The following is a 27409-nucleotide window of genomic DNA, read 5'->3' on the forward strand; positions in this document are numbered from 1 at the left end:
GAAACAGAATTCTGTTTTCACACGCTTCTCTCTCTCTCTCTCTCTCTCTCTCTCTCTCTCTCTCTCACACACACACACACACACACACACACACAGAGCTTGGCTCCAGACAAAAGTCGCCAGCACCTTCCAACACAATACAGATTTAGTTCTACATTATGAAATTTTATTGCTGACATGCAGGAATAGTTGGATGTAATACAAAAATAGGTCTCTATACAAATTATCTTTGCAATTTTTTTACAATAGGATCTTTTGTCTCTGGTGTCTCACCCGGCTTGTAATCCACAAAAACACAACCCAGACAGCTCACCCCAATTTCCACACACCCTCACTCCCCATTTCCTTTCAGTTTGCTTTTCATCACCATGTCCAGAGTTGGGCGGAGCACACAGCTTGACAGCCTGTCGAGTATTGCTATGTTTTTTTTGAGGATGGAGAGAGTCCCAATGCAAAACACACAGCCAGCTCTGCTGGGGAAGATGGTCAGTACTGGTGAAGGGGAGATGAGAGAAAGAAAGGAAGCAGAGGGAGCAGAGTCTGCCCTGCCTGAATTCTGAGAGGGGAAGGAAGAGCCGGCCCTGCCCAGGGGGCTTCTATTGCTACTGACACAGGAAATATTCCAGGCAGAGGAGAAGTCCACAGAAACCGCCTGCTTGGGAAGTGGACTAGAAAGTTGTCGTGAAAGCTGGCCCACACCTCGCCTGTCATCCTACACTTCTCCTCCCACCTTCCAATACTGTTAAGAAAACATGTCAGCTGGGACTGCAGCCCCATAGAAAGCTGTAGGTAGGACTGAGGGGAACTGCTAAGGGTCTGTCTTCAGCAGAATAGTTCGTTTTGGAGATGAGCAGGCCCTGCTCAAGCAGGACACCTCGCATGTGCTTCCAGATGACAAGATGGGCAACTCAGTTTTTTGGAGTTGGGGAAATATCTTACCCGCCGACTGAGGGATTCCTCCATCTTGTGGGCTATGATGGTGCTGCAAGCAACAGTCCCAAAAACCACCAGGGAGGCTGGGCCCCGGGACACAAGATCCAGGGGTGTACAGCAACTGGCTCACCTGGAGAGGTTTGGCCCACAGAAGGGGCTGTGACATGGGAGCCCAAATTTACTGCCCCCACCTGGGCCAACAAGGGGTGCCATTAAGCTTGTTAGCATTCACCAATCCAGTTTTGGCTTGATCCACAGAGCTAATGCCTTATAGACAGGTTTATGCTGTGTTTCTTGGCGAGACTGCATGGGGGGCTGGTGACCTTTGAGGGGTTGGTTACCGTCCATCCCTAGCGAGAGAGCAAAATAAACTGTTCCTGGGTTTCCCTAACTCCATCCCTGTTTCCCAACTTAGCAACGATGAGAAAGCCAGAGAACCACCAAAGCAGAGTCTGCCCGACAGAGGGGAGGGGAGTGTAGATCAGGCACAGAGGTTCTGCAAGGAAGTTTTAACGTGGTTGGTTTTCTTCTTTTCTCTTTTTAAACAGATTTGCAGAATTCTTTTGCAGTTCTTGTCAGTAGAAAAGAATTCCTTGTGCTGAAGTCAGATTTCAGGATCTACAACCTTCGCTAGTCCTCCTCTTTGCACCATGCAAACACATTCATGCTAAGGGAGGCCGTTGTCCTCGGCTGGTTCATTCATCTCAGGGCCATCCAACAGCCCCACTCCAGCCAGACTGCAGAGGTCTTAAGCCAACTTCCTTCAGGTCAGTGTCGCTTCCTGGATACTGCAATGCTGCTTCTGCTGGCATCCAATGGTTCAACAGGGTGGGTGGGGAGGGGACACCTCACATTTTGAGACAATTTTTGAAAGGGTGATGAAGGCTGACCGGAAATGGGAAGGGAGTGGAAATGGGGCAGCACAGCTTAGGGAGGGTTGCTTGAGAACAGCTTATCTGGCAAGAGAGGCATCCAGTTCCAACAAACGAGGCTCAGAAATGATCCAGCCCCGTCCCAGCAAGACCTGCTGTTTGCACAGCATCAGGGGAACACTCCTGCCCACCCCCGCAAAAAATAATAATAAATGTCATGGTGGGGGAATTGTCTGTGACAAGATGGCAATGGCAAGACAAAGCAAAGAGCACATAAAGGAGTGGAGACCAGCAGGCATTTCTGAACCTGAGACAGCCTGGGGGGCGGGGCGGATAGGGGACAAAACAAAAACGAAGCAAGCAAACCCTTTTCACATTTTTCACAGATTTATCCCTTCAGCCGTACCAGTGTGGGTGAGGAGGAGGCAGGGAGAAATGTCAACAGAATTAATGCAACGTTACTGCACCTTTCAAAAGCTACCATTTAAAAAAGAAAGGAAGACAGAACAAAACAAAAACCCTCCCAGGATATCCCCAAATAATTAAAGTGTTTGGAAAAGGGAGGTTTGGGCCCTCAGAAAAGCTACATTTTTTAAACAGCCCCTGGTTTGGAACTCTTTCCCCAGGTCAGAATCTGCAGAGTGAGGCTTTCTCACGTGGAGAGAAGCTCGTAGTGGAGGCAACCCATTTGCTAAGCCTGTGGTCACACAGAGGGCCCGAAACCAACGTTTACACAAAATATATTCAAACCAGGTGTTAAATTAAAAATAGAACAAAGGGGATGGGGGAGAGGGTTTAAGAAATAGTTACTTTCATGAAACCCACCAGGGGGGAGGGAAGAAAGGAGGGGGAAATGATTAAGCTTATTCAAACCAGACAGAGCGAAGCACGGCCCACGTGGTCTCCGCAGCAGTCCAACGTCTGCGTCAGAAAAGAAGCCTGCGGGGGCAAACATTGCCAAAAAACGCTCCTCGTTTCAGTCCAGAGAACAGTGTGGTTAAAAAGAGGCAGAGAGGTAGATTTCAGAGTCATGATTAAAAGCAGATTAGCTGTCTAGGTGTGGAGTTAAAATCCGCCAGCCATTTCCCCAGACAGTTGGGGTCTTTCCCCTGCTGCCCCCTCCGGGGTCGGGGGGCAAAGCCCAGCAGGCGAGGCCCACTGAGCACTCAGCACACAGGGAAAGACTGCTACATTGTGAGGGATCCTGGGACCTGGCTGTCGCTGTCGCACGCCCCGTCGGGGGCAGGAGACCCACGGTGGGGTGGGAGGAGCTACTTCCGAAGGTAGCGCTGTGCAAGGATGGCCGCGTCCAAGGGGTTCATTGGCTGGGCATCGTGGCCCAGGCGCCGCACCGGAGGGATGTTCCCAAACTGCCGCTTTTGGAGGAAACTCTTGGCCTCATGGAGCGTGTTCTTCTCCTCGGCCAGCAGCAGCTGCTGCCTCATGTAGTTCTCAAACTCGTACTGCGAACACTCCTCCGTCACCTTCGCCTGCAAGGAGAAGCAGCCCTGTTAGAAACCACCGGGAAGGTAGGGGCCAGACCTGCTTGCAACAGCATCCCCCCCTTCCCCCAGCATTTGTACACAAGCTCACTGCTCCACTGCACACACCAGGGAGCCCGCCAGGCACGTTTTCTGCACTGACAAGTCGCTTCCCACCCCTCCATGTTCAAGCACCTGGGAATCCCAGATTCGTTCAGAGCAGTGGGCATATGACTTGAAAGCAAGCTATGAGAGGCGGCAAAGGTCTCTGCTGCAAGGAGCCGCCAGATTTGCAGCACTTGAACACAACCTGGGGGCTCTTAATATTTGGCAGGAATGTCCTCAAACAGTCCAACTGCCAAAGGGAAAGCAGGAGGGGCCTGGAGGAAAGGCAGGTGGAGCCAGCTAAGAAGGGAAGGGGCCACCTGCAGGTGAAGAGGGAGAAAAAGAGGAGGCCAAGAGACCAGCTGAATTTCATGGACAGGCAGAGGTGATTGACTTCAGATCCCCAGTAGCATTTAATAATACTTAAGAATCTGAATTAAAATTGCAATTGGGTTTTAAAATGTGTTGCTATCTCAGAAAGCTTTCTCAGCAAGACATTCGTTTTCCCCAGCCATCACTTCTCATCAGCTGGGAACCAACTGATGGAAAAAGCCCCCAAGGCCAGCAGAGACAGATGCTGCTGGGTACCTGCTCTGCCCTGCTTGTTTCATTTCTGACTAAAAAACAGATCACACTAAATGTCCTCACAGCTTCTGTCTGAAAGACACACACACACATGCACACCAAAGAGTTCCCATGTGGCTCTGGAAGCAAAATCTGGGATCAAGCCACCTGAGAATGGGGCTTCAGAATGGAGCGGAGCTCCTTTGACCCTCCGCACAGCTTGCAGAAAATATGCAAATCAAGCAAGACACACCATCCAATCAGGCCGCAGAGCCCGCCTCCCTCAAGGGCAAGTGGTCCCACTCAGCAGGCAGGTCTTACCTCGTGTGCGCTTTCTGGACTGGCCACCTGGTCGTCTATGTCAGGGACCACTTGCAAGGGCCCGCTCAGCAGGGACATGGACTGCCTGCAGGAGAGACAGGCTGGTGGGTCAGGAAGCGGCACATTTGTGCCAACCTTAGAGGTGGCCTAAGCCCCCAGTTGGAAGACGGCAACCCTCACACACTGCACCCTTGCCCACCCACCCACCTCACCATTTCTCAGCATGTGAAGCAGCAGCACAGGACCGGGGTGGGATGGGGGCAACATGGTGTAAAGGTTATTATGGATGCTTCTTTATCAGTGGACCGAAGGGTCAAGTGCTGTAGGCACTTGTTCATCACATGCTGCAGGCAGTTGTTCCATCCCCAGGATCCTTTTGACTGTCCTTTGACAGCTCTACAATATATTTTTAAAGACCTGGTAGTCAGAACTGTAAGAGGTCTTCCACAGTGCCCACTGTCAAGAAAGGCAAGCCTTTCCCTGGGCTGGACACTGAAGGACACAAATGGGGTGCTTCCATTTAGTTGAGAAGTAAGTAAAGGTGGCTTCTCATGCTTGATTCAGTACTTGGGTCTTGGTAGCAGGGTATAAAACTTAGCTCAAGAAGATGCTCTTCTAGCAAAGGGAGCAAGGTGAGGAGGAGGGTGAAATTATGCCGCACCCACCATTAAGAAACAAGAGACATGGCCCAGGGTGTTCCTTCCCAAGAAGTTGAGACAACACTTCCTGTGTCTTTTGGCCAATGTTCAAAGCATTTACAAAAGACTCCTCCACCCAGCCTTCCCAACAAAGCTCACTCCTTTACCACAGGCCAGCTTTGGACTGGAGGGGTGAGATGGGCCTTTGGCTTGATCCATCTGCAGGGCTCTTTGAAGGATTTTATCCCCTTCCACCACACACTCACCAGGAAGCAATGATGGAACTGAGGGAGTCGAGCACTTCGGAGGCGGTCAGGCGCTGCTGAGGGTCCAAGACGAGCAGCTTTCGGATCAAGCACACAGTGTTTTCCGACACCCGCCCATCTCTGTTAGGAAAGAGCAAGAGTGAGGGGCAGTGGAGCTACCAAACCAGAGACACCAAGGCCCAGAACCCCGTGGCCAGGCATGCCCCCGACCCCTTCTTACTCAGGGATGGTGTATTCAGCAGCCTTGATCTTGCGGAAGAGCTCCTGGGGGATGCTGTCGTAGAAGGGGAACTGCCCGTACAGCATGGTGAAGAGGACCACACCCAGGGCCCACATGTCGCTGGGCTTCCCACGATACGGCCGGCCTGCAAACAGAGAGAGACAGCCCTGGAGAGTTAGCAGGGCCCATCCAGGAGGAGGAGGAAGAGGAAGACAAAGGAGAGGCGCTAAGCAACCAGCCTGTGGGGTGGTCTCATGTTCCCGTCTTGGGCCCAACATTGGAGGGGCTCAGTGCCACGTCACATGCCTGTGATGTCATGCATGCAAAGCAGGGAGGAGGCCCTTTTGGGTGAAAGGTCTGGGGGCTGCCATGGGATGTTGCTGCCTACCACTGAGGACGTCAGGGCTGATGTAAGCGGGGCTCCCACGCTGGTCCTTCAGGAGGTCATCTTCACTCACCAAGTGCTTCCCCAGGCAGAAGTTTGTGATGGTGATTCGGTGGGTCCTGGAGGGGAGAAAAAGTTAGTGGCCGGGTAACGGGGGGTGGGAGTGAGGGGTGTTGGAGTGGTATGAATGACCGGGGTGTCAACAAAGACACTGAAGGCCGCTCTGAGGTATAATGCCAAGCAGCTAACAAAAGTGGATGGACCAGATGGGGCTTTTGGGAGTTTGGTATGACATACACATCAGAATTATTCAGAGCCACTGTGGTGCAGCAGATTAGCTGGGAAGACACAAATTCAAACCCTCCCTTCAGCTGCAAAGCTCTCTGGGTGACCTAAGACCAGTGAGTAACTCCCAGTCTAGCCTACCTCATGCGGTAGTTGGCAAGGGCATGTGGGTGTATGGATGCAAGACCACGTACATTGGCCTGAGCAACTTGGAGATGCACTGTATAAATATGTCGCTGCCTATTTATCTAAATTTGTGAACTCAGGTTCAGCTTTAACTTTGATGTTCAGAGTGTGAAGAATCGTCCTCAAAACCCTGATTCAGCCTTCACCAACTTGATGCCCTCCAGACGTTTTGGACTAAAACACCCTTCAGTCCTCCACAAATGCGGAGAGCACTAAGATGGCAAAAGTTTCATTAACCCCCTGGGAGTTGGGGGTCTGGCACTCCCCTGAAAGGTTTTGATCATCTGTGCCAGATTTATTGACTTTCACTCAAGAAATATGAGCAGACTTTTGACAAGTTGGGAGTGGGAGGGACGGACGATGGAGCAAGAGGCCTGAGTGCACAAGAATCAGCAGGCCTGGATGTTCTTTGGCTAAATTAACTGAGACTTTTTTAAAAGAAAGAAAGAAGTCAGCATTCCAAACAGCCAGCTCCTGATGACTCTCCTGTGAGCGAGGGGTGGAGGATGGCCTCAGCTCATAAACATCCGCCATGTCCTCCTGGCAGACGACAATGTTTTCTTGGCAATGAAGCCATCAGGAGATCAGCATCCAAGGTGCTTCAGCTGTGAAATGTATGAATGGCTGTTTTCAGGCAGCCAAAAACTGACCTCATCCCACAGGGGATCAGGAAGGAGCAATAAATGGCACCACTTGCCTCACTGTGATCCTGGATGAGCGAGGGCCATCCAAAGGGCATTTCTGCACTACCAGGCCGTTGCTCAACAGATATTTGCCTGCTTCACACCTCTCACTCCACAAGGCCATTTGATGCGCTTTCAATGCAGCGGTAGCAACAGAAACAAGAACATGCCTGCAAGAACATGGCCTTGTGGCCACCTTGAATGCAAAACACTGCTGGATCCCTGGGATAAGGCCTACTCAGGAAGGGTTCATTCTTGGTAAAAGAGCCAAAGTCAATGAAAGGCACTCTGAGCCACGGATATCACTTCAGACAATCAACTGCAGGGCTGGAACTCAGAGAACCTTCCAGGTGCGAACCAGATCCTTTTTCAGGGTCATTCATCCCCAACTCCCTAGAACACCTTTCCCCATCCTGGTACTCTCCAAAACTTTAGGACTTTAATTCCAATCAGCCCCACTCAATGGCCAACATTAAAGGGTTATGAGAGATGCAGTCCCAAACACCTGAAAGGCACTAGGGTTGGGAACGGCTGCTCTAGAAAACTGTTGCATTTCATTTTTAGGAGTCTAAGAGCGGCCCTAGTGGGTGATACCAGAAAGTTCATCTATCCCAGTATCCTTTTTCCAAATGCAGCAGCTAAGTATCTCCAAGAAGCTCACAAGCCAGACATGAAGCCACATGTATGTCTTGTATGTTTCAGAACAGATATAACTTGTGCTTGTGGGTGGCAGAGGCTTGAACAGGCAAAGTCTTGCCAGAAACGTGAGTCACATTATGCGGAGCATGTGAGTGTGTGCAAGCAATGGATACAAAACCTACTGATGTGACATAGCATCTTGTTTAAAGGGGTGCATGGAGCTGTCAGCGGCATTCCTCACTGTGATGCTGAGTTGTCTGGGAGCAAAGGAAGGGAGAGGGCAGTGGCAGCTACTGGAAGTTGCACTCTGATGATAAAACTAGTTGGCCTCGTCTCACTTGAGGCTCTTATGAGGTCAACCCTGAACTGGTGCACAAATGACAAGGCTGCAACACATGTTCCTGCATCAGATGTCTAGGGGGATGAGACTGACATGGCCTCCCTCCTCCAGTTTCATTCTCCTGTGACCTCGCTAAACTCCTAAGGAAGGCCAAAGTGCTTTCTCCAGGGAAAAACAAGCAAACAAGACACCGCCTTCTAAGGTTGCTGTTTGATTTGTGAGTGGATGCACAGACTGAAAAGCAGGAGCTTTCTTGGCAGGTGTTTCCCAGCACACACAGGAGCTTAACTTTCTTTGGCGTGCCACCTCAATCCGCAGAAATCCCACCAGCTGCAAATAATGTTCCAGAGTGAAAGTTGCAAAAGGGGCTCACCTTTTGTTCAGCACCATGTTCCCCAACTTCAAGTCTCTGTGCACAATGTTCTTCTAGAAAGACAAGAGGGAATTTATACTATTATAGTGGTACCTCGGGTTACTAACACTTCGGGTTACAGACTCTGCTAACCTGGAAGTAGTACCTCGGGTTAAGAACTTTACCTCAGGATGGGAACAGAAATCGCGCAGCAGTGGTGCGGTGGTGGCAGTGGGAGGCCCCATTAGCTAAAGTGGTACCTCAGGTTAAGAATGGATCTCTCGAACGAATTAAGTTCATAAGCAGAGGTACCACTGTAGAATAAAGTAGATTATTTGGTAAGATAAGAAACTTAAATGCTTAATTCAATCCCCCCAACCCTAAAGTTGTGCTTGCAGAAAATGGAGTGGATCAAGATCCCTTGTTCATTTCACCTGGCCATTTATGACCTGAAGACTTTTGCACCAACTAAGTTGGATATAAGAAGATGCTTTGCACAAAACTCTTTCTAGCTCAGCATCGTCAGACGCCATGCCCCCCACCAAAGCACCAAGCCTCCCTCACAGTCATGTGGCTGCCAAAACCCCACAAGGGCCCCACATCTTCCTCACAGCTCCCTGAGACAAGCAGAGACACCCTACCTTGTGCAAGGCTTCCACTACCCGCACAACGTCGTAGAAAATCACGACGGTCTCCCGTTCGCTGAGGCGCTTCTCCTTGATGACATAGTGCTGCAGGTTGATGAGGTCGGCTGTCTTGTCGCTGAAGTCATGGGCACAGAGGCAGTCCAGCACCAGACAGATGCGCTTCTTCATCTTACGCACCATCCGGTTGGATTCCAGGTCTTCCACATGCTCACAGGCTCGGTCCTGCAGCCCCAACAAGGATGGAGGAAGGTGTCATTTTAATCTGGGAGAGATGGTGCCAAACTGGCCTTTCCATCCATCAGTGGCTGACCCCCATACTTGCTGCTTGTGTGGCTCCCAAAAGTCAAAACCCCTATCTAGGCCACCACTCCTTGGCACGAGAGGTCACAGCCAACCCCAAACTCTACACCTGCATGATCACAGACATGAAATAAAGAGCCCAGTTATGGTTTTGGGGTTGGAGGAAACTAAGGTATACTCAGAGTTGACCCCCTGAAATTAATGGGCCTAAGTCAGTCATGTCGATTAACTTCAATGGGTATATTCCAAGTATGACTAATACTGATGCTACCCTTCTATTTCAAAAGTCTCCTTTCCAAAAAGGTCTCTTTCCACCAGCACAACAGCAGCATGTGTGGCAGGTCTGGCCCATTCACCTTCTCCAGTCATGTGCTGAATTTACATGGATGGATGTGTGTGTTTGGTGGGGGGCCTGAGAAAAGGCCTTATTGCTGGAAGTGTGCTGGAATTCCTCCCACTAATGTGCCACAGACTCAAAAGGCTGAATTGCTAAATGTTCCACGGAAGAGCTTCCTAAACACTTCAGTTTGGGTCACCCGCAGTCTGTATTATGAACTGCAATTTCTTACCTTCACCATAAAGTCCAAGGGTGGGTTACAACCATGTAAAAATATTAAAACCGGGTAAAACAAGTTACAGTCAGAAGAACTTGAAGACTGTAGCAAAGCCTGAACAGAGTGATATTTCATTGTTGCAATATGATTGCAAAACATGGAGTCACTGTGGCACTGGCAGCCTCAGCAAGCAGCTTTAAAATATATTTGATCTGATCTGATTTGATACTCTATTCCACTTTTCAGATAACAGATGCTGAGCTCAAAGCAGCTCATAATAATCATAATAGCATTTGGGGGGGTGGATCATGTTGCAAACACTATAATATCAATAGAGTGACATATAAGTGAAGCAAATATGGGGGCAATCACGGTCACAAGAGTGGCTGGATAGGTGTGCAGTGTCTTTTGAGGAACATAGGCCCCACATCTCTCTAAAGGGCAAAAGCTGATAGAAAATGCAACCGGTTGGGCTGGGCAGGGATACAGAACTCCAGTGTGCCCAGGATGGCTGTGCTTACCTGGAAAAGGCCATGGTGGTGGACCACCCCGTCCTGGTTGTGCAGGAGGGAGAGAAGCGAGTACTCTGTGTGGAGTAGCATCTTGCCCTGGCGCTCCTCCTGGGTTTCCGTGCCTTTGTCATTCCTATCCTCCAAGGTAAGGATCTTTGGGGAAAGCAGGCAAAGAAAAGAAAACACACACACACACATATATTGCATTTCTTTCTTGAAAGTCAACAAGCTCCAACATCAAACTCTGTGCTTGGAATATTTACAGCTGGACCAAGGAAACCCTGGTGCCCGACCTTTGGGGACTTGAGCAGAGCTGCAGCACCCTGGCAGCACTTTGTGCTGTGGTGTCAGCGGTTTAAAGGCTGACCATCACAGAAGGAACAAGGCCACAGACTGCAGCAGCTGCCGATGCTTGCGCAACCTGGCCAGCTCTTCTCCAGAAAAAAGGATTCCACCTGCTTGGTGTTTACCTTGAGCTGGTAAAAGTCATCTGTCCCATCCTTCCTTGCCAAACACTGGACGATGCTCGGCACTGGGGAGTTGCCCAAGCGAGGCCCTGAGAAGGCAAAAGCAGAACAATGGACTTTGCTTCTTCTGACTCATCACCTACACTGCTCACTGCTGGCAGTTCAGCTGCCGACCCTGATTATCAGGAAGTTCCCTTTCCCTGCCCGAAATGGATTACATGTCTTTCCGTAAGTCACACAGAGCTTCAGAGCATGGAGGCCCAAATGCTTTGCAGCCCCAAGTGAGGGTTGATGAAGAGAAACAGAAAACAGCGGCCACATAAATGATGTTTGTGTGACTGCTGTTTAGGAAGTATGGGATACAGTTTTTTTTAATTAAAAAAAAAAGTCCAGGATTATCTTTACTGTCTCCCTTTGTGTTAGTGAAGTGAGTGGAACAGATATATGCTTGAAAAATTAGGAAACCGCTCTTTTGGCTCCAATATTTACATCTCAACAGTTGTACAGTGTATTTCTAAAAATAGTTAGTAAGAGTTTGAAGTACTGTCATACTAATCCAGTAGTTCAAATAATCTGGTGTCAAAAATTCATGGTAAGAAGTAAAAAAAATGTACAGTATATGATTAAAATTTGCATGGTACTTGTAATAGCTTTTAAGAAGCCTAGGGAGAAATGAATGGCTCAGATATATCATATCAGATATGGCACTTTATATTTGCAAGAGATCCACCTCAAACCATCTGTTGGAAAAGGAGAGAATCATTAAACTATGTAAGTGGTATCTGACCCCAGACAGGCAGTTTAGAATATTTAAAAAGCCACAGATCATGGCTGGTGCTGTACTCAAAATATGGCTAATTTCTACCACAGATGGTGAGCTTGCTTGTAAATTAAATCCTTTTCCAAAACAAGCTAACTACACATTATGCCTAACATGAGGTTACACAATGCCACTAGATCCTCTCTTGAGGTCAGTAGGTTATGTGAATGACACAGTAAAGAAAGAAAATTAGGGGCTAGTGTGAAAACTATTGTCAGCTGCAAAAATGGTGATTACAGAAAAGCAGAGAGTCAATCGTTTTTGTCACATCAACAAAAATGTGATTGCTCGAGATTTGGACTATTGTGGAAATTGCCAAGATTACCGAGAACATTCAGTTAAGAGATGGCAGGCTGGGGGACAGACGGACAAAGTTTTCATCACCACTGAACATTATTTCTAAACTTTATGAGGAACAGATATGGATTAGATATTAACTGCTATAATCCATTCAAACTAATTTAAGTGATTACGGTTAATGACTGCATTTATAATCCTGGACCATACTGCAGCTTATTATATTAGCATTATAGTGGGTTTAAGTGTATTTGGTGCTATTGACTGGTATTTTAGTATGTACCAACCTGAAATTAATCTGAATAAGGAAATATAAAGACGGAATGGTATCAGGTAACTTAGAACTAAATTACTATTCTTCTTGATTGCACATCTAAACAGAGATAAAGCATACCTACATTTTAATAGCATTTTAGGTCTTTTTAAGGAGATACAAGAAAGGACACCTCCTCCAGAATTGGATCACGGCAGAAACGTCACACATGCCAGAAGAGCCTGGCTGTTTTTTACTTTTGGCGCAAGCCCTCCTGCTGCTCAGTGGTTGCCAGCCATCTAGTCTAAACCATCACAGGACCTTTGGAGGCTGCACTTGGGCTATATCACAAGGAAACAAGGTGGCCAGGATTGGGCACTGGACACAGCAAACCACCAAAAGGAGAAAGGTAGTGCTCTAAGTCAGGGCCAGATCTGTGGAGCAGTGCTTGAATGACGACAGCCGAGTCTCTGCTGCTTACCAGGAGGGAGAGTGGGAGGGGCAAGGAGGTCGCCAGGAGCAGAGACAATACAGCATCCCTGCCGGTGTGTTTGCACAGCACTGACCTCCCCACCACCTCACCCCTCCTACTTTCCCAGTAAGCAGCAGTGACTTAGCTGTAAGGTGAGCAACACTGTGTGCTACTGAGGAGCACCAATGTGGTACAAGGGACAGAGCTCTCCTTCAGAACCTTACCTATTCCCCCTTTCCCCAAATTTAGGAAAAAAAACAAGCTCCTAAGCCACCTGGCTGTGAAAATAAGCTTGAATATGGAGGGATCTCAGATGCCAGAGGGGTGGGCAGAATATGACCATGTTGCCAGAGAATTAATTGTGCCCAATGCACTATGCTCTATGCACATTTGATTAACATGCATTCTGCATGCCAGCTGCAGTGTAAGCACAGGGTAGGTTGCAGCCTGCCTTTGCCAGGTGCAATGCAGCAGATCACAGGCTCTGTTCCTGCTTACCGAGAATGAAAGGTCCTGCCCGCTTGGTGTTGCTGCTGGAAATTCCCGGGCAGAAAGCCTTGGTGGACGTTTCCCCGCCCCCTCTGTCGGACACTCGCTGGTTCATTCTGAGTTCTGGGGAAAGAGAGCAGACACTTATTGTGAGGCCCTGAGGGAGCCCCCTGACCTTCAAGTCTTTCCCTCTGTAATGCTCCTACATATCCTAGGCTACCTTGAGAGAGAGAGAGAGAAAGTAGTATTGCATGATCTCCAAACTCAGGATCCACAAAACATAGCTGACTTCCCATAGTAAGCATAAGGTTGGCATGTCTCTCTAATTTTGTGTTATGTGCCTCCCTGCCAACAGCTATTTTCTGAATGGCACCTACAGTACTCACTCAAAATTCAAAATGGTTCTAAAACAGTGACCCCAGCTCTAGGAGCGAAGGTGATTCCTCGAGCAGTGTTAGAAACTCAGATATATAAGCTAGGCGCCAAATGGCTCCTTAAACCAAGGTTATAGTCGCCAAAATGGAATGTCTAGTTGCCGTTTTGGGGTAAAATGTCTTAATTTTCAAACAATGGACTGACTGCGATTGATTCTCATTTAAACATCTGGCTAGTTCAGATGACAACCTTGAGCTAGGTTAAGAACTTTGAGAACTTAAAGAAGAAAAGCCACTTGATCCAGAGACAGTCCATGTATATACTGGCTTATTCCAACCTTTTTCTTAATAGTGACTGCTCCTGATCAAGCTGCACAGAAAAAGCATTTTGGTTCCAGAAATTCATTCTAATTGTGCCTATAAAAAATAAGTGGTAGAATTCTACAGGATGGGGTATTAGTGTGTGAAAACAGTCCAGATACAATGATCCCCAGATGATGGAGATGTCAGGCACCATCCTGGCATCTTCACTTGGTCGCAAGTGCTCCATAGCCGGGTGCAAAGTGCGACTGGTGCCTGGCTAATTCTGAACACTGTCCTCAAGTCAATAAATGCAACTCTCTCCCGCTTTATTCCATCCCTGCCAGGGACAGCCCCTGGGAAAAGATGGCTGTGCAACCCTCTTAATCCCTTGTGCCTTTGCCATGCACTCACAGCCACCAGATACTGCCCACCCTGGGCAAAGGTCGCAGATGAAACATAGAGGCAAACCAAAGGCTAAGAGAAATTAACTGTGTGCCTGCCCAATGCCCAGGATCAGACACCAGACTGGCCTCAAGTGATCCACAGATAAAACAAGCTCAGCTGCAGCAGCTGTCCCAGCCTTGTTATGTAGGACTGTTGCTTTGTCAATCACAGCCAAAATCCAAGCACATTTACACTTTTCATACAAGAACAGAAAAGCACCAATAATGTGAACACCGCCTCTAAGGTTGAGTCAAATAGGATGAGATGTAAAAAGGCCCAGGTGCTCCCGTTATGAACCGGCAGTGGCCACAAACTGAAGGGGTGGCAGTGAAGCTGCCCACGTTGCAGCTTCTGGAGCCAAGAGCCTAAGGAATGGTGGCTGAATTGAAAGCACATTCACCTTCCTTAAGGGGCATCACCCTACACACATCCAGGAAAATAGGGCTGAGGGTGGCCTTTGGAAACACAAGAGGGATTTCAAATTGGGGACTGTGAGCCTGCTCAGCCCCCGGCGCACAAGACCACCCACCCAAGGCTGAAGCAACTGAGCATAATGTGACACGATGGGGAAATACGAGAGAGGTTCCCACGCTGCTGAAGTTGATAGGCATGCAGAGGAGATGAGTCACTTTTCCCTGGAGACTCCTGGCGGGCACCATTTGTCATCAAACTTGAAATGTCAGCTGTTGCTGCAGCCTTGCCAGGACAGAGAGCCGCCCAGGTGGCAAGGGGCCAAGGGGATCTCCCAGCAGTGGCTGATGTTCTGTCAAAAGAGGAACAAAGGGAGCCCATGGGGGAATCTGGCCGGGATCTCCCTCAGGCTTCTCACCCTGTGAAAGTTCACTGATAAAACAAATACACAGAAGCTATGGTGAAACTGTGGGCTCAGCCAACCCTCCAAGAGCTGCTGTCACCTGCCTTCAGCTGATACTTGGTGGCAGAGATTATGGGAGAAGAAGATTTGTTTGTTCATGCGGAGAATAGGCAGAAGGGCACTGCCTTATTACGGTCAAAGGGGAGAATGTGGGATACCAAAAGAGCCATCCAAAATCTTACAACACATTCCCATTCGCCTCTCTGAGTTTACTTGGTACACAAGAACAGGTCTCCCTAGCCAGCTTTGCCTGCCCATCTCTTCCAGTCTGAGAATCATAAACTCAACAGCAAAGACTCCATAGAGCACCAGTCAATGCAGGAGGGCTGAGAGCAGCAACGTATGTCAGATCACCCAAACGCAGCACAGAATTCAGCAACCTGGAAAATCTCCACTATTTTTTTTAATATAAAGGTATTTTTTGCACTCACAATAATCCATGAGGAAATCTATGCCCAGTAAAGACATTCAAAGTTGGGGTGGGTGGGTAGAGCTAAGCAGTCACTGCTACTGCCTGGTGTTTGAGCTGCAACCATCGGCCGAGACAGAGAAAAATATATAACTGGCAGAATTTAGCCAGGTTGCAGGACACAGCTTTTCTAGGTGCCAAAATGTCGGTATTGTGATGCCAAAAGCACAAGCACGTGGCTGGGAAAGGCAGCAACACTGCAGCCTGATTCAAAGCCAGCTGTTCTCTGCACTTTGGCCCCCAGCTTTGGATCTGGCTGCCTCCGAAGAGCAAAAGTAAACATCTGCTTCATTCCACTCTGCGTGGCCTGCAAGGAGCAGCCAGCCAAGCGCAGCGCCTTCTGTTACTGAACCATAGCCCACCCCCTGGCCGCCTCCTCTTGGCTTCCAAAATCTGCAACACAACTGGCCTGCAAGTTCTGCGCAAGGAAACCCTGTTTCAGAGATGCTGAAGATGCCGCAAAGCCCAGCTATTCAGGATGACGGCAAAGCCACACAAGGAGAACTGTGTTTTTAGCCCTCAAAGCTCTCAGGGTGTCTGTGGTTGCTGTTAGGGAGAAGAGAGGCAGCACGGCAGATAAAGCACTGCAGGGAGAGAGTGAGGAGTTTAACTCCCATCCTCCTTAATCATTGGCTGAGGCTGATGTGGGCAGGAGTACAACAACAACTGGAGGTCCACAGGTTCCCCAACCCTAAACAATTCCTGGAGAAAAAAATGTGCCTAGGAATGAGGAAACAAGCCTGCAGTCCCACCCAATAAATATTGATGCGTCCTTAGAAGGAAATCTTTCCTAATAAAGTGAGGAGCATGGCAAGAGTGGTTCTTGATGACAATGCCATCTGCTGCAGGGGAAGTAAGAAAACGGATATGGGATACAGAAGATGACCTGGTGTGGATGTAAATCTAAACCTAAACCAAAGTTTTGCATTACGAGCAGGTATTGCAGCCAGCCCCTCCCCTCCCCTGCCTTTGGTACAGAGAAGCGGCAGGGAGTTTGGCTTACTTTTTAGGTTAAGCATAGCTTGCTGGGCTGCCTGAACCCCAACAAACTGTGGTTAGCCTTAAGAAACGTCAATGGGGAAAAGGCAGCTTAAAGCCACAGTTTATGAAACTGACTTGTTTCAACTAACTATGGAGTTCAGAAGATTAAAATGGAAGTGGAAATTTCCAATATCCTTCTGGCAGCTGTAGTGGAGACACGGTGCATGCTGGTGAGTGCCCTGACATGCTAGGGATTGTGCATGGGACCGTCAGCATACAGAAGATGCACAAAGTTGAGGCAGGCTTAAAAATAAGTAAGTAAGTAAGTAAGTAAGTAAGTAAGTATTTTTAAAAAGCTCTCTTGGATAGGCAGTGTGCCAATGTGAATCTGCCCTGAACCAGGGAACTCTATCTAACAGCCTTCACCATCCAAATGACCAAAGGTGTGCAAGTTATTTAAAAGACTTAAGCAGGCTTCACCAAGCCCACTCTGGGACTATAAAAGAGGTTGGGGCTAAGGAAAAGTTGTAGCCCAAAACATTTGGAGGGCACCAGGTGGGTGAAGGTTGGTCTTAGGTGACATCATCTGGCTTTTTGGTGCCAGCATTATGTTTATAGGCCTATTTCAGTATTAGGCTTTCTAGGCACCAGAATCAAATACCTATCATCAGGCGTCTGGAGTTTTTTCAGCCCTGAACAAAGGCTGATGCGGCTGGAAAACAGAAGAACCAGGGAATTTGGAAAACTAGAGATTAGAGCCCTACTCAGGCATTGTTTAAGCATGCAGGTTACCGCATGACAAACACAGTAGCTGTGCCCCCAGCTTGTTTTCATCACTTTCCACAAATTGAAGGGAGGCCGTCTGTAGACAGAAGCCTCTTGTCTCTGTACATTTTGGAACACTAGTGGAAAGCATTGAAAATGGGGGTGGGGTGGGGAGAGCTAGCACCCTCCCCACAAGCTTCTCACGTGCTAAGTTGCACGCTTAAATAGCATGTGAACAGGGCTCAAGATGCACCATACCAATCAATTCATATAACCAGCCCAGTAGGAACCAGAAGCACAGGGGAGGGGAGGGGTAAGAGGAAAGGCAGGGCACAAATGAGACTGGCCTTACCCAAGTACCGCCGGTGCTATACATCACACAACTACCTCTCCGGCGCTTAGGAAGCCATATCTCTTCTCTGATGCTCCAGAAATGGAGGGGACAGACTGGCAGGACCAGAAGGTCTGATTTGGATTTAAAGTTCTATCCAAGGTGACCTTGCAGAATGATACAATTGTAGAGTTGGGAGAAACTCTAAGGGTCATCTAAGTCCAGCCCCCTGCAATGAAGGAATCACAGCTAAAGAATCCCTGACAGATGGCCACACAACCTCTGCTTAAAAAACTCCACCAACTTCTGTGGGAGTCTGTTCCACAGCTCTTACCATCAGAAAGTTCTTCCTGATGTTAATCGGAATCTCCTTTCTTGTAATTTGAGTCTATTGATGCGGGTCATAACCTCTGGAGCAGCAGGAAACAAGTTTGCTCCTTCTTCCACGTGACAGCCCTTCAGATATTTGGAGATGGATATCTCCATGTATGATAGGAAATCTCTGGTGAGACCTTTTCTTTACCAGCTGGGCAGGTGGAGTAGCTTGTAGATTTTGGAGTATTCATGTTCACAAGATAGGACCTGGAAGATTTCAGGGCTGTGATGAAACTCTCTCGTTGTCACCAGTCAGGACAGACCGGTGAAGGCCTGGTTTGCTTACCACTGTGCACAGACATCTTACGAAGGATGAGTATCAAGAGGTGGAAATGACAGGGAAGAAGATTTCAGCTAAACATCAGGAGGAACGCCCTAGTGGTAATATTACCTTGGGCAGAGATAGGCACCTCTGTTGGAGTTGTTTAAGCAGATGCTGCCAGTTGTCTGCCAGGGATGCTGTATCTGCTGTAAAGGGGATTGGGCTAAGTGACCCCCTAGTCCCCTTCTAATCCTCTGCAAGAGAACCCTGAGCAGCATGCAAGAGAATATCCTCTCCACTACACACACAAACACACACACACACACACACACACACACACACATACAGGTATATCTTGTTCAGTTCTCTACATCTCATCAGTCTAACCTGCACCTACAGTTGGGAGATACTCTGGTACCTAAAAGTATCACAACATTCCAATGCCTCTGCACTGCAGTGATACTTTCCTAGCCCTGATAATCACTGCATGCTGCCACAAAGCACCCAAAACACAGAACAGGATTAACTACAACTGTGTATATGTTTCTTAGCAAAGTCCTGCTCACTGTTTGGTAGCTCTCACCGCCAACGGAACTCCAGCTTGATGCCCCATTATGCCACTGAAAATACACCCCCAAAGTGTTCTTTGGTGACTAATAAAAAATGGGATTAGCAAACAGGTCTCACTTTCAGCCTTTTGTCACACTGACACTTCCAACCATAACTCAGCTGCAGGAACGTGCAGTTTTTGCATGTTGCGCTGCTACATAACTGATGACCCCAAAGGTGATAAAGATATTTAAACAAGAGGTTTGATCCATGATGACACAAATATTAAACACCTTACTGGTGAACCCATGCAAGGAAAGTGCCAACCTCTGGTTGCCCCTGTCTGACCGATCCAATACAGTGGTACCTCAGGTTACATACGCTTCAGGTTACAGACTCCGCTAACCCAGAAATAGTACCTCGGGTTAAGAACTTTGCTTCAGGATGAGAACAGAAATCGTGCTCCGGCGGCAGGGCGGCAGCAGGAGGCCCCATTTGCTAAAGTGGTGCTTCAGGTTAAGAACAGTTTCAGGTTAAGAACGGACCTCCGGAACAAATTAAGTACTTAACCCAAGGTACCACTGTATGTACTTTGATCAGATCCCATTCACTGATAGGCTAAAGGCTGTGATAAGAAGGTTCGTCAGAGGGCAAAGACTTTTCCATCAGTCAAAATCTCAAAGGAGCTCACCTTGGTAAAAGCAAAAAAGTTGTATGTATGCTGACATACTCATTACACAGAGACACAAAAAAACTCAGTGCAAAGTTCTTCTACCCGGTAGTAATGCTGGGTAGGAAATTTCCCACCGTTACTTTTTTCAAAGGAAAACGTTCCACTTTTTAGAAATGCACTACTTCATAAGATTGGTAATATAACGAACAGACACAACTCAGATTGGGCAACTGGGACAGATACAATACCACTCAAACCTAAAATCGATGTTTTGATTGTATGATATTTAGGTGACTATACTTAGGAAGCACATATATTTATGCACAGAGCTCTTCAGACATTCTAAAATGAGTACGTTAACAGTCTTCGGATCCTTCATTTTCCCTTCATGCTGCAATCCTAAATACACTTTATAAAAAGTAAATTCCACTGTGTTTAATGGGACTCACTTCTGCAGAAGCAGACATAGAAATGTGCTGTTAAAATCCAATGATTTGTGGGAAGCATATGCTACTGAGCTGTCAGGTCTTAATGTATTTCTGCGTATGTCAATAAAAATGTTTTCCAAGTAAAGTTTTGATTTTTTTTCAACTATAACACTTAAGCCACGCTAACAGCACTTTATTGGTCTCCCACAACCCAAAATTTCAGCTCACTGACTTGGGCTACAGGGGCTGGGGAGGAAACTTACAGCTCAAAAAAGGAACATGATAGGTTAATAAACAAGACAAACAAACAAAACTGTAAGACTGTAATTCTAACCCCACTTACCTGGGAGTAAGCCCCAGCAGACATTGTTAGAATTGCACTATTAGGCAAACAAACATGCTAAATCAGATTTCCAAAGATTTAGAGCAGCTGGGGGGGGGGGAGAGAGAAATAAATTTAAATGTTTCCAGAAAAATTGCAGAATGTCTCCCCAAAATAATATTTACACATGCCCCAGTTGTTGCTCAAAGGCAAAAAACTCTGTTTTCCTTGGGACATCAGCAACCCAGTGGGCCGTTCGCTGGTCAAACTTATTTTAGCGCCGTTCACTGGCCGAAGGTATGCCAGCTATGTGGGTTTGGCAAGTTTAGCTCAGAGCAAGCCACAAGGCTTGCCCACATTTGGTCATACGGATAAGGAGATTGGGGCGAGTGGAGGAAGGCCATGGCACTCCAGAATAGTAAGCCAGTCTAGTCATGATACCTAACAGCTGCGCTCTTCCAAAACCTTCATCCCCAGAGCCAGAAGCCAGTTTTAAATGGGCACTTCAACCAATGGAGTTTGAAAGGGAGGGAAGGCCTTCTTCTCAGAAGTCCCTTGCTGTTTTATTTATAACTTGCCTTTTGATTGAATTAGTCTCAAGACAACTTACAAAAGATTCCAACAGCAAGCACAAACCCCCAAACAGCCCTCGGCCTCTTGGTTGAAAGATGGGGCAGGACACTTTTCCTTTCTGCTCTGTAGCCTCATGTGGAACTTTAGAGGAGAAACTCACTGAAAAACCAATCCTCAGGGGAAAACATGGTCTCTGTGGGCCAGATGACAGGCAGAAAGCAATATGGAAGACACAGGCATATGGAGCAAACAGACCTTTCCAAGCACGAGTGAGGGGACACAACTGCTTGTCCATGACAAAGGACTCCAGGCCCGGAAAAAAGGGGTCTGAAGTTATGTGAAGTTAAATTGTTCTGGGCCCGACTAGTGAACCTAGATTTCCTTAGCTTTGCCACTTGGGGATTCCTGAAGAACAGATACATCAAGGGTTCCCAAACTGTGGTCTGTGGACCACCAGCAATCTCTGAGCCCTGTCAGGTGGTCTGAGGTGTGGCTGTGGATTTGTGGCTGAAGACAGGACAGCTGCAATCCATCACATTCAACATTCATACTTGTTTATAATCGTATTTTTATTGCTTCTCTTATTTCTTACATTGTATTTTACCATCTTACAATTTGATTTCAAATTGCAATACAATAAAACCCATATATGAGAAGTAAAAGAAGCAATGCAAAAAAAACAAAAACCCAGTGTCTAGCACAGCGTATTACAATTACTACAACAGGCAGAAACATCACGTGGTTCGCCAAGACCTGCATCACTTTTCAAGTGGTTTGTGGGGTGAGGGTTGGGAACCACAGGAGGCATTGATTAATCTGGTTGCTGCCTCTCCTAGAGCAAATTAATAGCAGCCCAAACAGAACCACTGACCTGTGCACACCCGTCCTGGGTCAGGCACCTGTTTCAAGAAGGACAGGTTTCTGTGCTATCAGTCACCAAAGTTTCTCATTGAGGAGCTATAATTATTGTTCTTATTAAGAAAATGTATTTGTCCCTTTTTCTTGCTACAAGAAACTCAAAGTGATTTACAAAAACAAAACAAAAAAAAATCACATGCATACAATTAAAACAAAGGAGAAAATATATTAACACACATAGCATTAAGAAGCCATAGATCATTAACAGAGGAATGTTTTTGGGTGGCACCTAAAAATATGTAACCATGGTGCCAGGTGAGTCTCCCTGGGGAGGGCATTCCACAAACGGAGGCAACACAGAAAAGGCCTGTTCTTGTGTTGCCACCCTCTGGACCCCGTGTGGAGCTAATGCACTGAAATAGAAGTACATGAGCATCTTGCTCAGTATCTGCACCTGCAATCTGCACACGCTATGCTTGCCATGTCCGTAGAGGAGATCCAGAGCTCAAGGCCAGAGTCCATGCTTTGCATGTAAGTCCCAGGTCCAATCTTTAGTTAGCACCTTCGATTAGAAGGCTAGGAAGGGAAGAAACCATAGAGCTGCATGCTAGACGGAACAGCAAACATGGTGCCCTCCAGATATTGTGGGACTATAACCCCCATCATACTGGACTACTGACTGTGTTAGCTGGGGCCGATACGAGCTTGAGCCTAACACCATCTGGAGGTCTCCACATTCCTTGCCATCAGATTAGACAGTAGTAGGCTTGATGAGCCAGCCTAAAGCAGCTTCATCTATCCAAACAGATCAGAAGACCAACAGCCATTGGCAAAAACACTGCATTTATTTGGAAAATGATACCCATGACAAATGTGAACCAGCCTTGGAAAAATATCTTGCTATATGGATTTAGAGATCAAACCCAAATATATGTGCATGTGTGCAAATGCACACTTTGACTCTGTTACTTTGGGCTCTGATCAATTGTATTTTACAGAGGCTTGCCTGGTGCCATCACTACATATCTTCCTGTGCCAGGCAAAAGCATTCCTCTTTATCCAGGCCTTTGGCTTCTAATTATCTATGGCATTTTTGCATGGATGGAGCGTTTTAATGTAGAGATTTTTCTTTACTGGTTTTAACTTGTGTTTTTGTTTAAAATGTTCTAAGTCGTTTTGAGTTGCTGCGGCAAAAAAGAAAGCAACTAATAAATTTAATAAACAATAATGCTTCTACAGTACTGCTTTTTACTTCTGGGGTGTAGCGCTGCAATCAGGGCTAGAATCATGTTTAAAAGGAAGACCAGAACGCTCAGAATGCCAAATAGACCCCACAAAAGCACATCAGGTTAAGTGCTATGCAGCCTGCCCGTGAACTAAGACATAACCAGAAGCAAACCACAGGATGTATTTACATGGCCTGCCTTTCATTTTCTCACTCTCATTCATGCACATGAAGACACAGGAAGCCAAGTTTTTCATCTCTGACAGCTAAGATTTTAACTCTATACTGACTAACTCCTCCGTAAAGACCTCAAGCACAAGGTATCAGATGTATTCATTATGCCCATAAATCAGCTCCTCACTGCCCACCCCCCAGCTTCCCATCAGAATTACAGAGCATATCCAAGTGTCATAGAAGCTATCAGAAATCAAAGAGAGGTTTAAAAAAAAAAAAAGTTGTCAAGATTTACAAGCTACACAGATTCTGTGTAAGGTGACAGGAATGCCAATGATTTCTACGGATCACCATCATGGGTATCATTACCTGACTTTCCTACGAGGCTATGGCTGGGTCTGCAAGCCAGCAGACACAACCAAGCTACTACCTGAAGAGAGGACTGTAAAATGAAGCCTAGTCTCTCAACCTTTCTCTCCACCTGAAGTGGTGGACTGCACCTTACTATAAAACCACACCTTAAGTTGCAGCATTATCAACGTGACAAGAAAAAGGAAGAACTGAGCAGAGAAGCAGCCCCGAGAAGCTTCAGGTTGAAAAGGGAAGAGTGTGGTACACACATGAAAGGAGAGCAAGCTCTGAACTCTGGGCCTGTTTTATAAGACAAGCTTGCCCAAAATCACACAAATGGAATCAGAGGCAAAGTATGCCTACAGAGGAGAAAGGCTTACTCTATTTGTACTCAGTATGTATATTTGCAATTAAAAACAAATGTTACAAGGCAAGAGAGAGAGAGAGAGAGAGAGAGAGAGAGAAGGGCTTAGATCAGAAGACCTAAGAAGACTCATAGTTCCCCACATGCTGAAGACCTGTGAAACAGCTACACAGTGACCCTCTCGGGCTGGAAAGCTTTTTCAATTCCTAGGTCAAAGATATCTCAAGTTCTTGGACACGAGGATCAAACTGCCATATATATATATTTTCCAAATCTTATTCGAGTAGCTGCTAGTAGAATTTCTATAGCTTTCTCTCATTAAGGAAACTTGCTTCCATAGACTTCTGGAGACAGAGACAGAGCAGAGGCGAGGGTTATACCTCTGCTCCAGCTACTGGTGACACCAGAGTCAGAGGACTGGGAAAACTTTGTCCCACCTCAACATTTTAGCCAGTGGTAGACCTGTGAACTTCCCCCACAGCTGTCAAGTGGAGCCACAGCAGAAAGCAAGGAGCTGTTAAGGTGCAAAAGTGCTGCAAGATCTTTTTCTGCATCATGGAACACAAGTGCCATTATTCTCATTTGAGAGGAGCAAGTATAGTGGCTAAGAGCCAGAAATGTGGAAGCTCCCTCTCCCCCCCCATATCTCTTCTCCTACAATGGCCACTGCCAATCTTTTTTCCCTTCAGACTCAGCTCCCACATTAGCCACATTGAGATAGTAGCTGTAGCTAATCATGTTTCGATAATGATGGTGAAGTGCTTCAAAAACTCTACAGCGCAGTAGCCATGCTCACTAATAAGCAGAGATAATGGTTTGCCATGGCAGAGCTGGGCATAGCCAGGTTCCCACCACATCCAGTGATAGTGGTCCCTGAACACTGACCACATTGAGTGGGGCTGATGGGAGCTGTAATCCAATAGCATCCAGAGGGTACCACAAAGACTATCCTGATCTGTGGGACCACACTTTCTCAGAGGGCAAAAAGCAAATTCTCGTGATATAACTTTTATACACAAAACGAGTTGCCCGTTACTTGCAGGGTGAAGGCTGAGCCCTCATATTTCTCTTAGCTCTGCAAAGGAGCCCACCTGTCATTCATGAACAAGGATTGTTTTCATCCCCCTGAAAAAGTGCTCTTCTAACTGCATGTGGGCTCCCAGCCTCTCCTGGGCCAAGAGTCCTTCCTCTCACCTTCCTTCCTGCCCTGCACTCAGCACCACCACAGGAAAGCCCTCATGGGTTGCAGCCTTTCCTTAATCTATCATCCCCATCCAGAGAAATGAGCAAAGCCAAGCACAGATCTCTTGAGCAGGAAGGGATGGCAGTGTGGGGAATTATGGCATGCTGCAGCAGCCCTGAAAGGGGCCAGGTAGAGGAGCTGAAGCAGCGGACATGACAGAAACAAAGCAACTGGCCGGTGGGGGGTACTGGTGGGTGGGGGGAAGATGGAAGTAGGCGTGGTCACGGAAGGGAGAGGAAGGAGTCTCAGCTGGGGGCAGGCAGGGAAAGAGAGAAAAGAGGGATTGAACGTCGCCCCCCCCCCCCCATATTTTTCTGATTGCAACAGCATTAAATGGACATGAGACCAAAGTGGCCAGCAGGGTGTGTATGAAGAGAAATGCAAGAGAACAAGATGAAAGGATCAAAGTAGAGGGGCAACATCAGTGAGCAGGGGGCCGATTTCTGAAAGGAAGGAGTAGGCCAGACTGCAGACGAGGGCAAACCTGAGGGTGAGGGAGAGAAGCAGCCATGGCCAAAGCAACTGTGTCCTCGCTCTGCAAGGAACAGAGGGGGAGTCTTCAACCGTTTCTTTTCGGGGGGGGGGACTCTATGCCGGTGATGAACGACTGATTTCCGCAACGGAGGTGTTCAGGGGGTTGTCTCCACAAGCCCATATCCCAGTGAGAGGCCGGAGATGGGGAAGGAGGGGCGTGGTGGCTTACCGACCAAAAAGCTCGCAAAGGGGCACGTTGGTCCCCGCTCCCCGATTCCCCATCCCTCTCCCCACCGCCCCAAACATCGTATGCCAGGTCTACTAGCCCCCTCGGCTCCGCGCCGCCTGCAGTCCTACGTGCCCTAAGCAGCCTTCCTGGGAAGGCCACCCAGTGGAGCTCAGCGAGGCTTACTCCCAAGAAAGCCTGCGCACCAACTGCAACGGGAGTCCAAGGAGTACGTAGAGGGCTGGGCTGCCGCGGCTGGCCCTTGAACGAGGGGCGGGAAGGAGGACGGGGAGCGCTCCTGTACAGGACGTTGATTTGCCAGCCAGACCCTCTGCCAGGAGACTCCATTCCATTCCCTGCTGGGCTGCCGCGGCTGAGCCATTCATAAGAGCCAACGCTGCTGCCGTAAGGGAGGAGGAGGAGAGGCGGTGGGAAGGGCTCCTGCTCAGGACACCAGCTGGTCAGTCGGCCAGCCATGCCCTCTGCCAGGAGACTCCATTCCAGCCCTACCTACCCCTCTTCACCCCCGCCCCGGGAAAGAGAAGGTTTCGCGCGCACCGCGGCGGGGGTAGGTGGGCGTCAGGGGGCGGCCTGCCCCTTCTTACCCATCGCCGCCGCCTCCGGGCCCGGCCCCGCCGGCCACCGTCCGCTTCTCGCCTGTCCCAGCCAACTCGGGCTCTTCGACTCCGCCACCTGACAACGGACGTGACGCGAAGCTGCCGTCATCGCCAATGCCGGCCACGCCCCCGCAGGCAGCCGCCGCCGCCATCTTCTTCCCCGGAGCCTCGGCCTGTGTCAAAGATGGCGCCGACAGAAGCAAGCCCGGGCGGAAGAGAGGAAGGGGGGAAGTAGGCGGGGAGTGCCGGTGCAGGATTGGTGAACTCGAGAGTCCCCCACCCCTCCCTCCGGTAAGAAATCAGCCCTGCCCCTCACCTACTCGAGGGCGAATGAAAGGCCTGCGCAGGGCATGATTGGCAGACTCCGACTGACGTCACTTTAAATACCATAGGTTCACTATATTAATCTTTCTGTATTATTTCTCTTTCGGAGCAACGTGTTTAAATATAATTAATTATTAAAAAAGCAAAACACACGAGAAACCTGGCCTGGCCGTTTCCACCAGATCTGCTCCTGGAACTGGCCTAGGGGGAAAGGGGACTTTATTATTTATTTATTTATTTTTATAACTCCTATCTTTCCCACCTTTTCCTCTAAGACGCTCAAGGCGGCGCACATGTTTCATGGCCGAGTAGGGATTTGAACCCTGGTCTCCCTGGTCCTAGTCTGGTACAACACCCTGGTAGATCAGGGTTCAAATCCCCACTTAGCCATGAAGCTCATTGTGTGACCTTGAGCAAAGCACTACCCCTAGGCCTCACCTACCTCACAGGATTGTTGTGGGGATTAAATGAGGAGAACCATGTCTGTACACCACCTTCAGCTCCTTGGAGAAAAAAAGGTGGGCTCTAAATGCAGTAAAAAAAAATATTGATGGGGCCTTCGCTTGCTCCTTATTTGACAGCCTCAAATTGCCATATCTCTTAATTAGAGTTTTTTTTTTTTTTTTAAAGTGAAAAGCAAGTAACCCAGAGCAACCCTCAGCCACTTTTGTAACTGGTGAGTCATGCTTGGGTGGTGGGGGCAGGAGGGAGAAGGACAAACAGCAGCTCGCTTTCTCTCTCTCAGTTGC

General features: G+C 48.0%; 1 protein-coding gene across 2 annotated transcripts; it reads right to left on the bottom strand.

The window, feature by feature from the left end:
- Positions 1-144: 144 nt before the first annotated feature.
- STK40 (serine/threonine kinase 40) lies at positions 145-26451 on the bottom strand. 2 transcript variants are annotated; one of them, XM_081016391.1, is made up of 11 exons: positions 26325-26451; positions 13091-13204; positions 10754-10839; positions 10293-10436; positions 8912-9139; positions 8292-8344; positions 5789-5904; positions 5401-5545; positions 5181-5300; positions 4277-4361; positions 145-3295 (listed from the first exon to the last, which is right to left on the bottom strand). In XM_081016391.1, exons 1-11 carry the CDS (start codon positions 26443-26445, stop codon positions 3077-3079), a joined length of 1431 nt encoding a protein of 476 aa, XP_080872517.1. In that variant the 5' UTR covers positions 26446-26451; the 3' UTR covers positions 145-3076. The 2 variants fall into 2 exon arrangements, with proteins under 2 accessions (XP_080872517.1, XP_080872518.1); XM_081016392.1 differs by lacking the exon at positions 26325-26451 and adding an exon at positions 20253-20387.
- Positions 26452-27409: the final 958 nt, after the last annotated feature.

Source organism: Podarcis pityusensis (assembly GCF_964106645.2).
Source record: "Podarcis pityusensis genome assembly, chromosome: 8".
NCBI lineage: Eukaryota > Metazoa > Chordata > Lepidosauria > Squamata > Lacertidae > Podarcis > Podarcis pityusensis.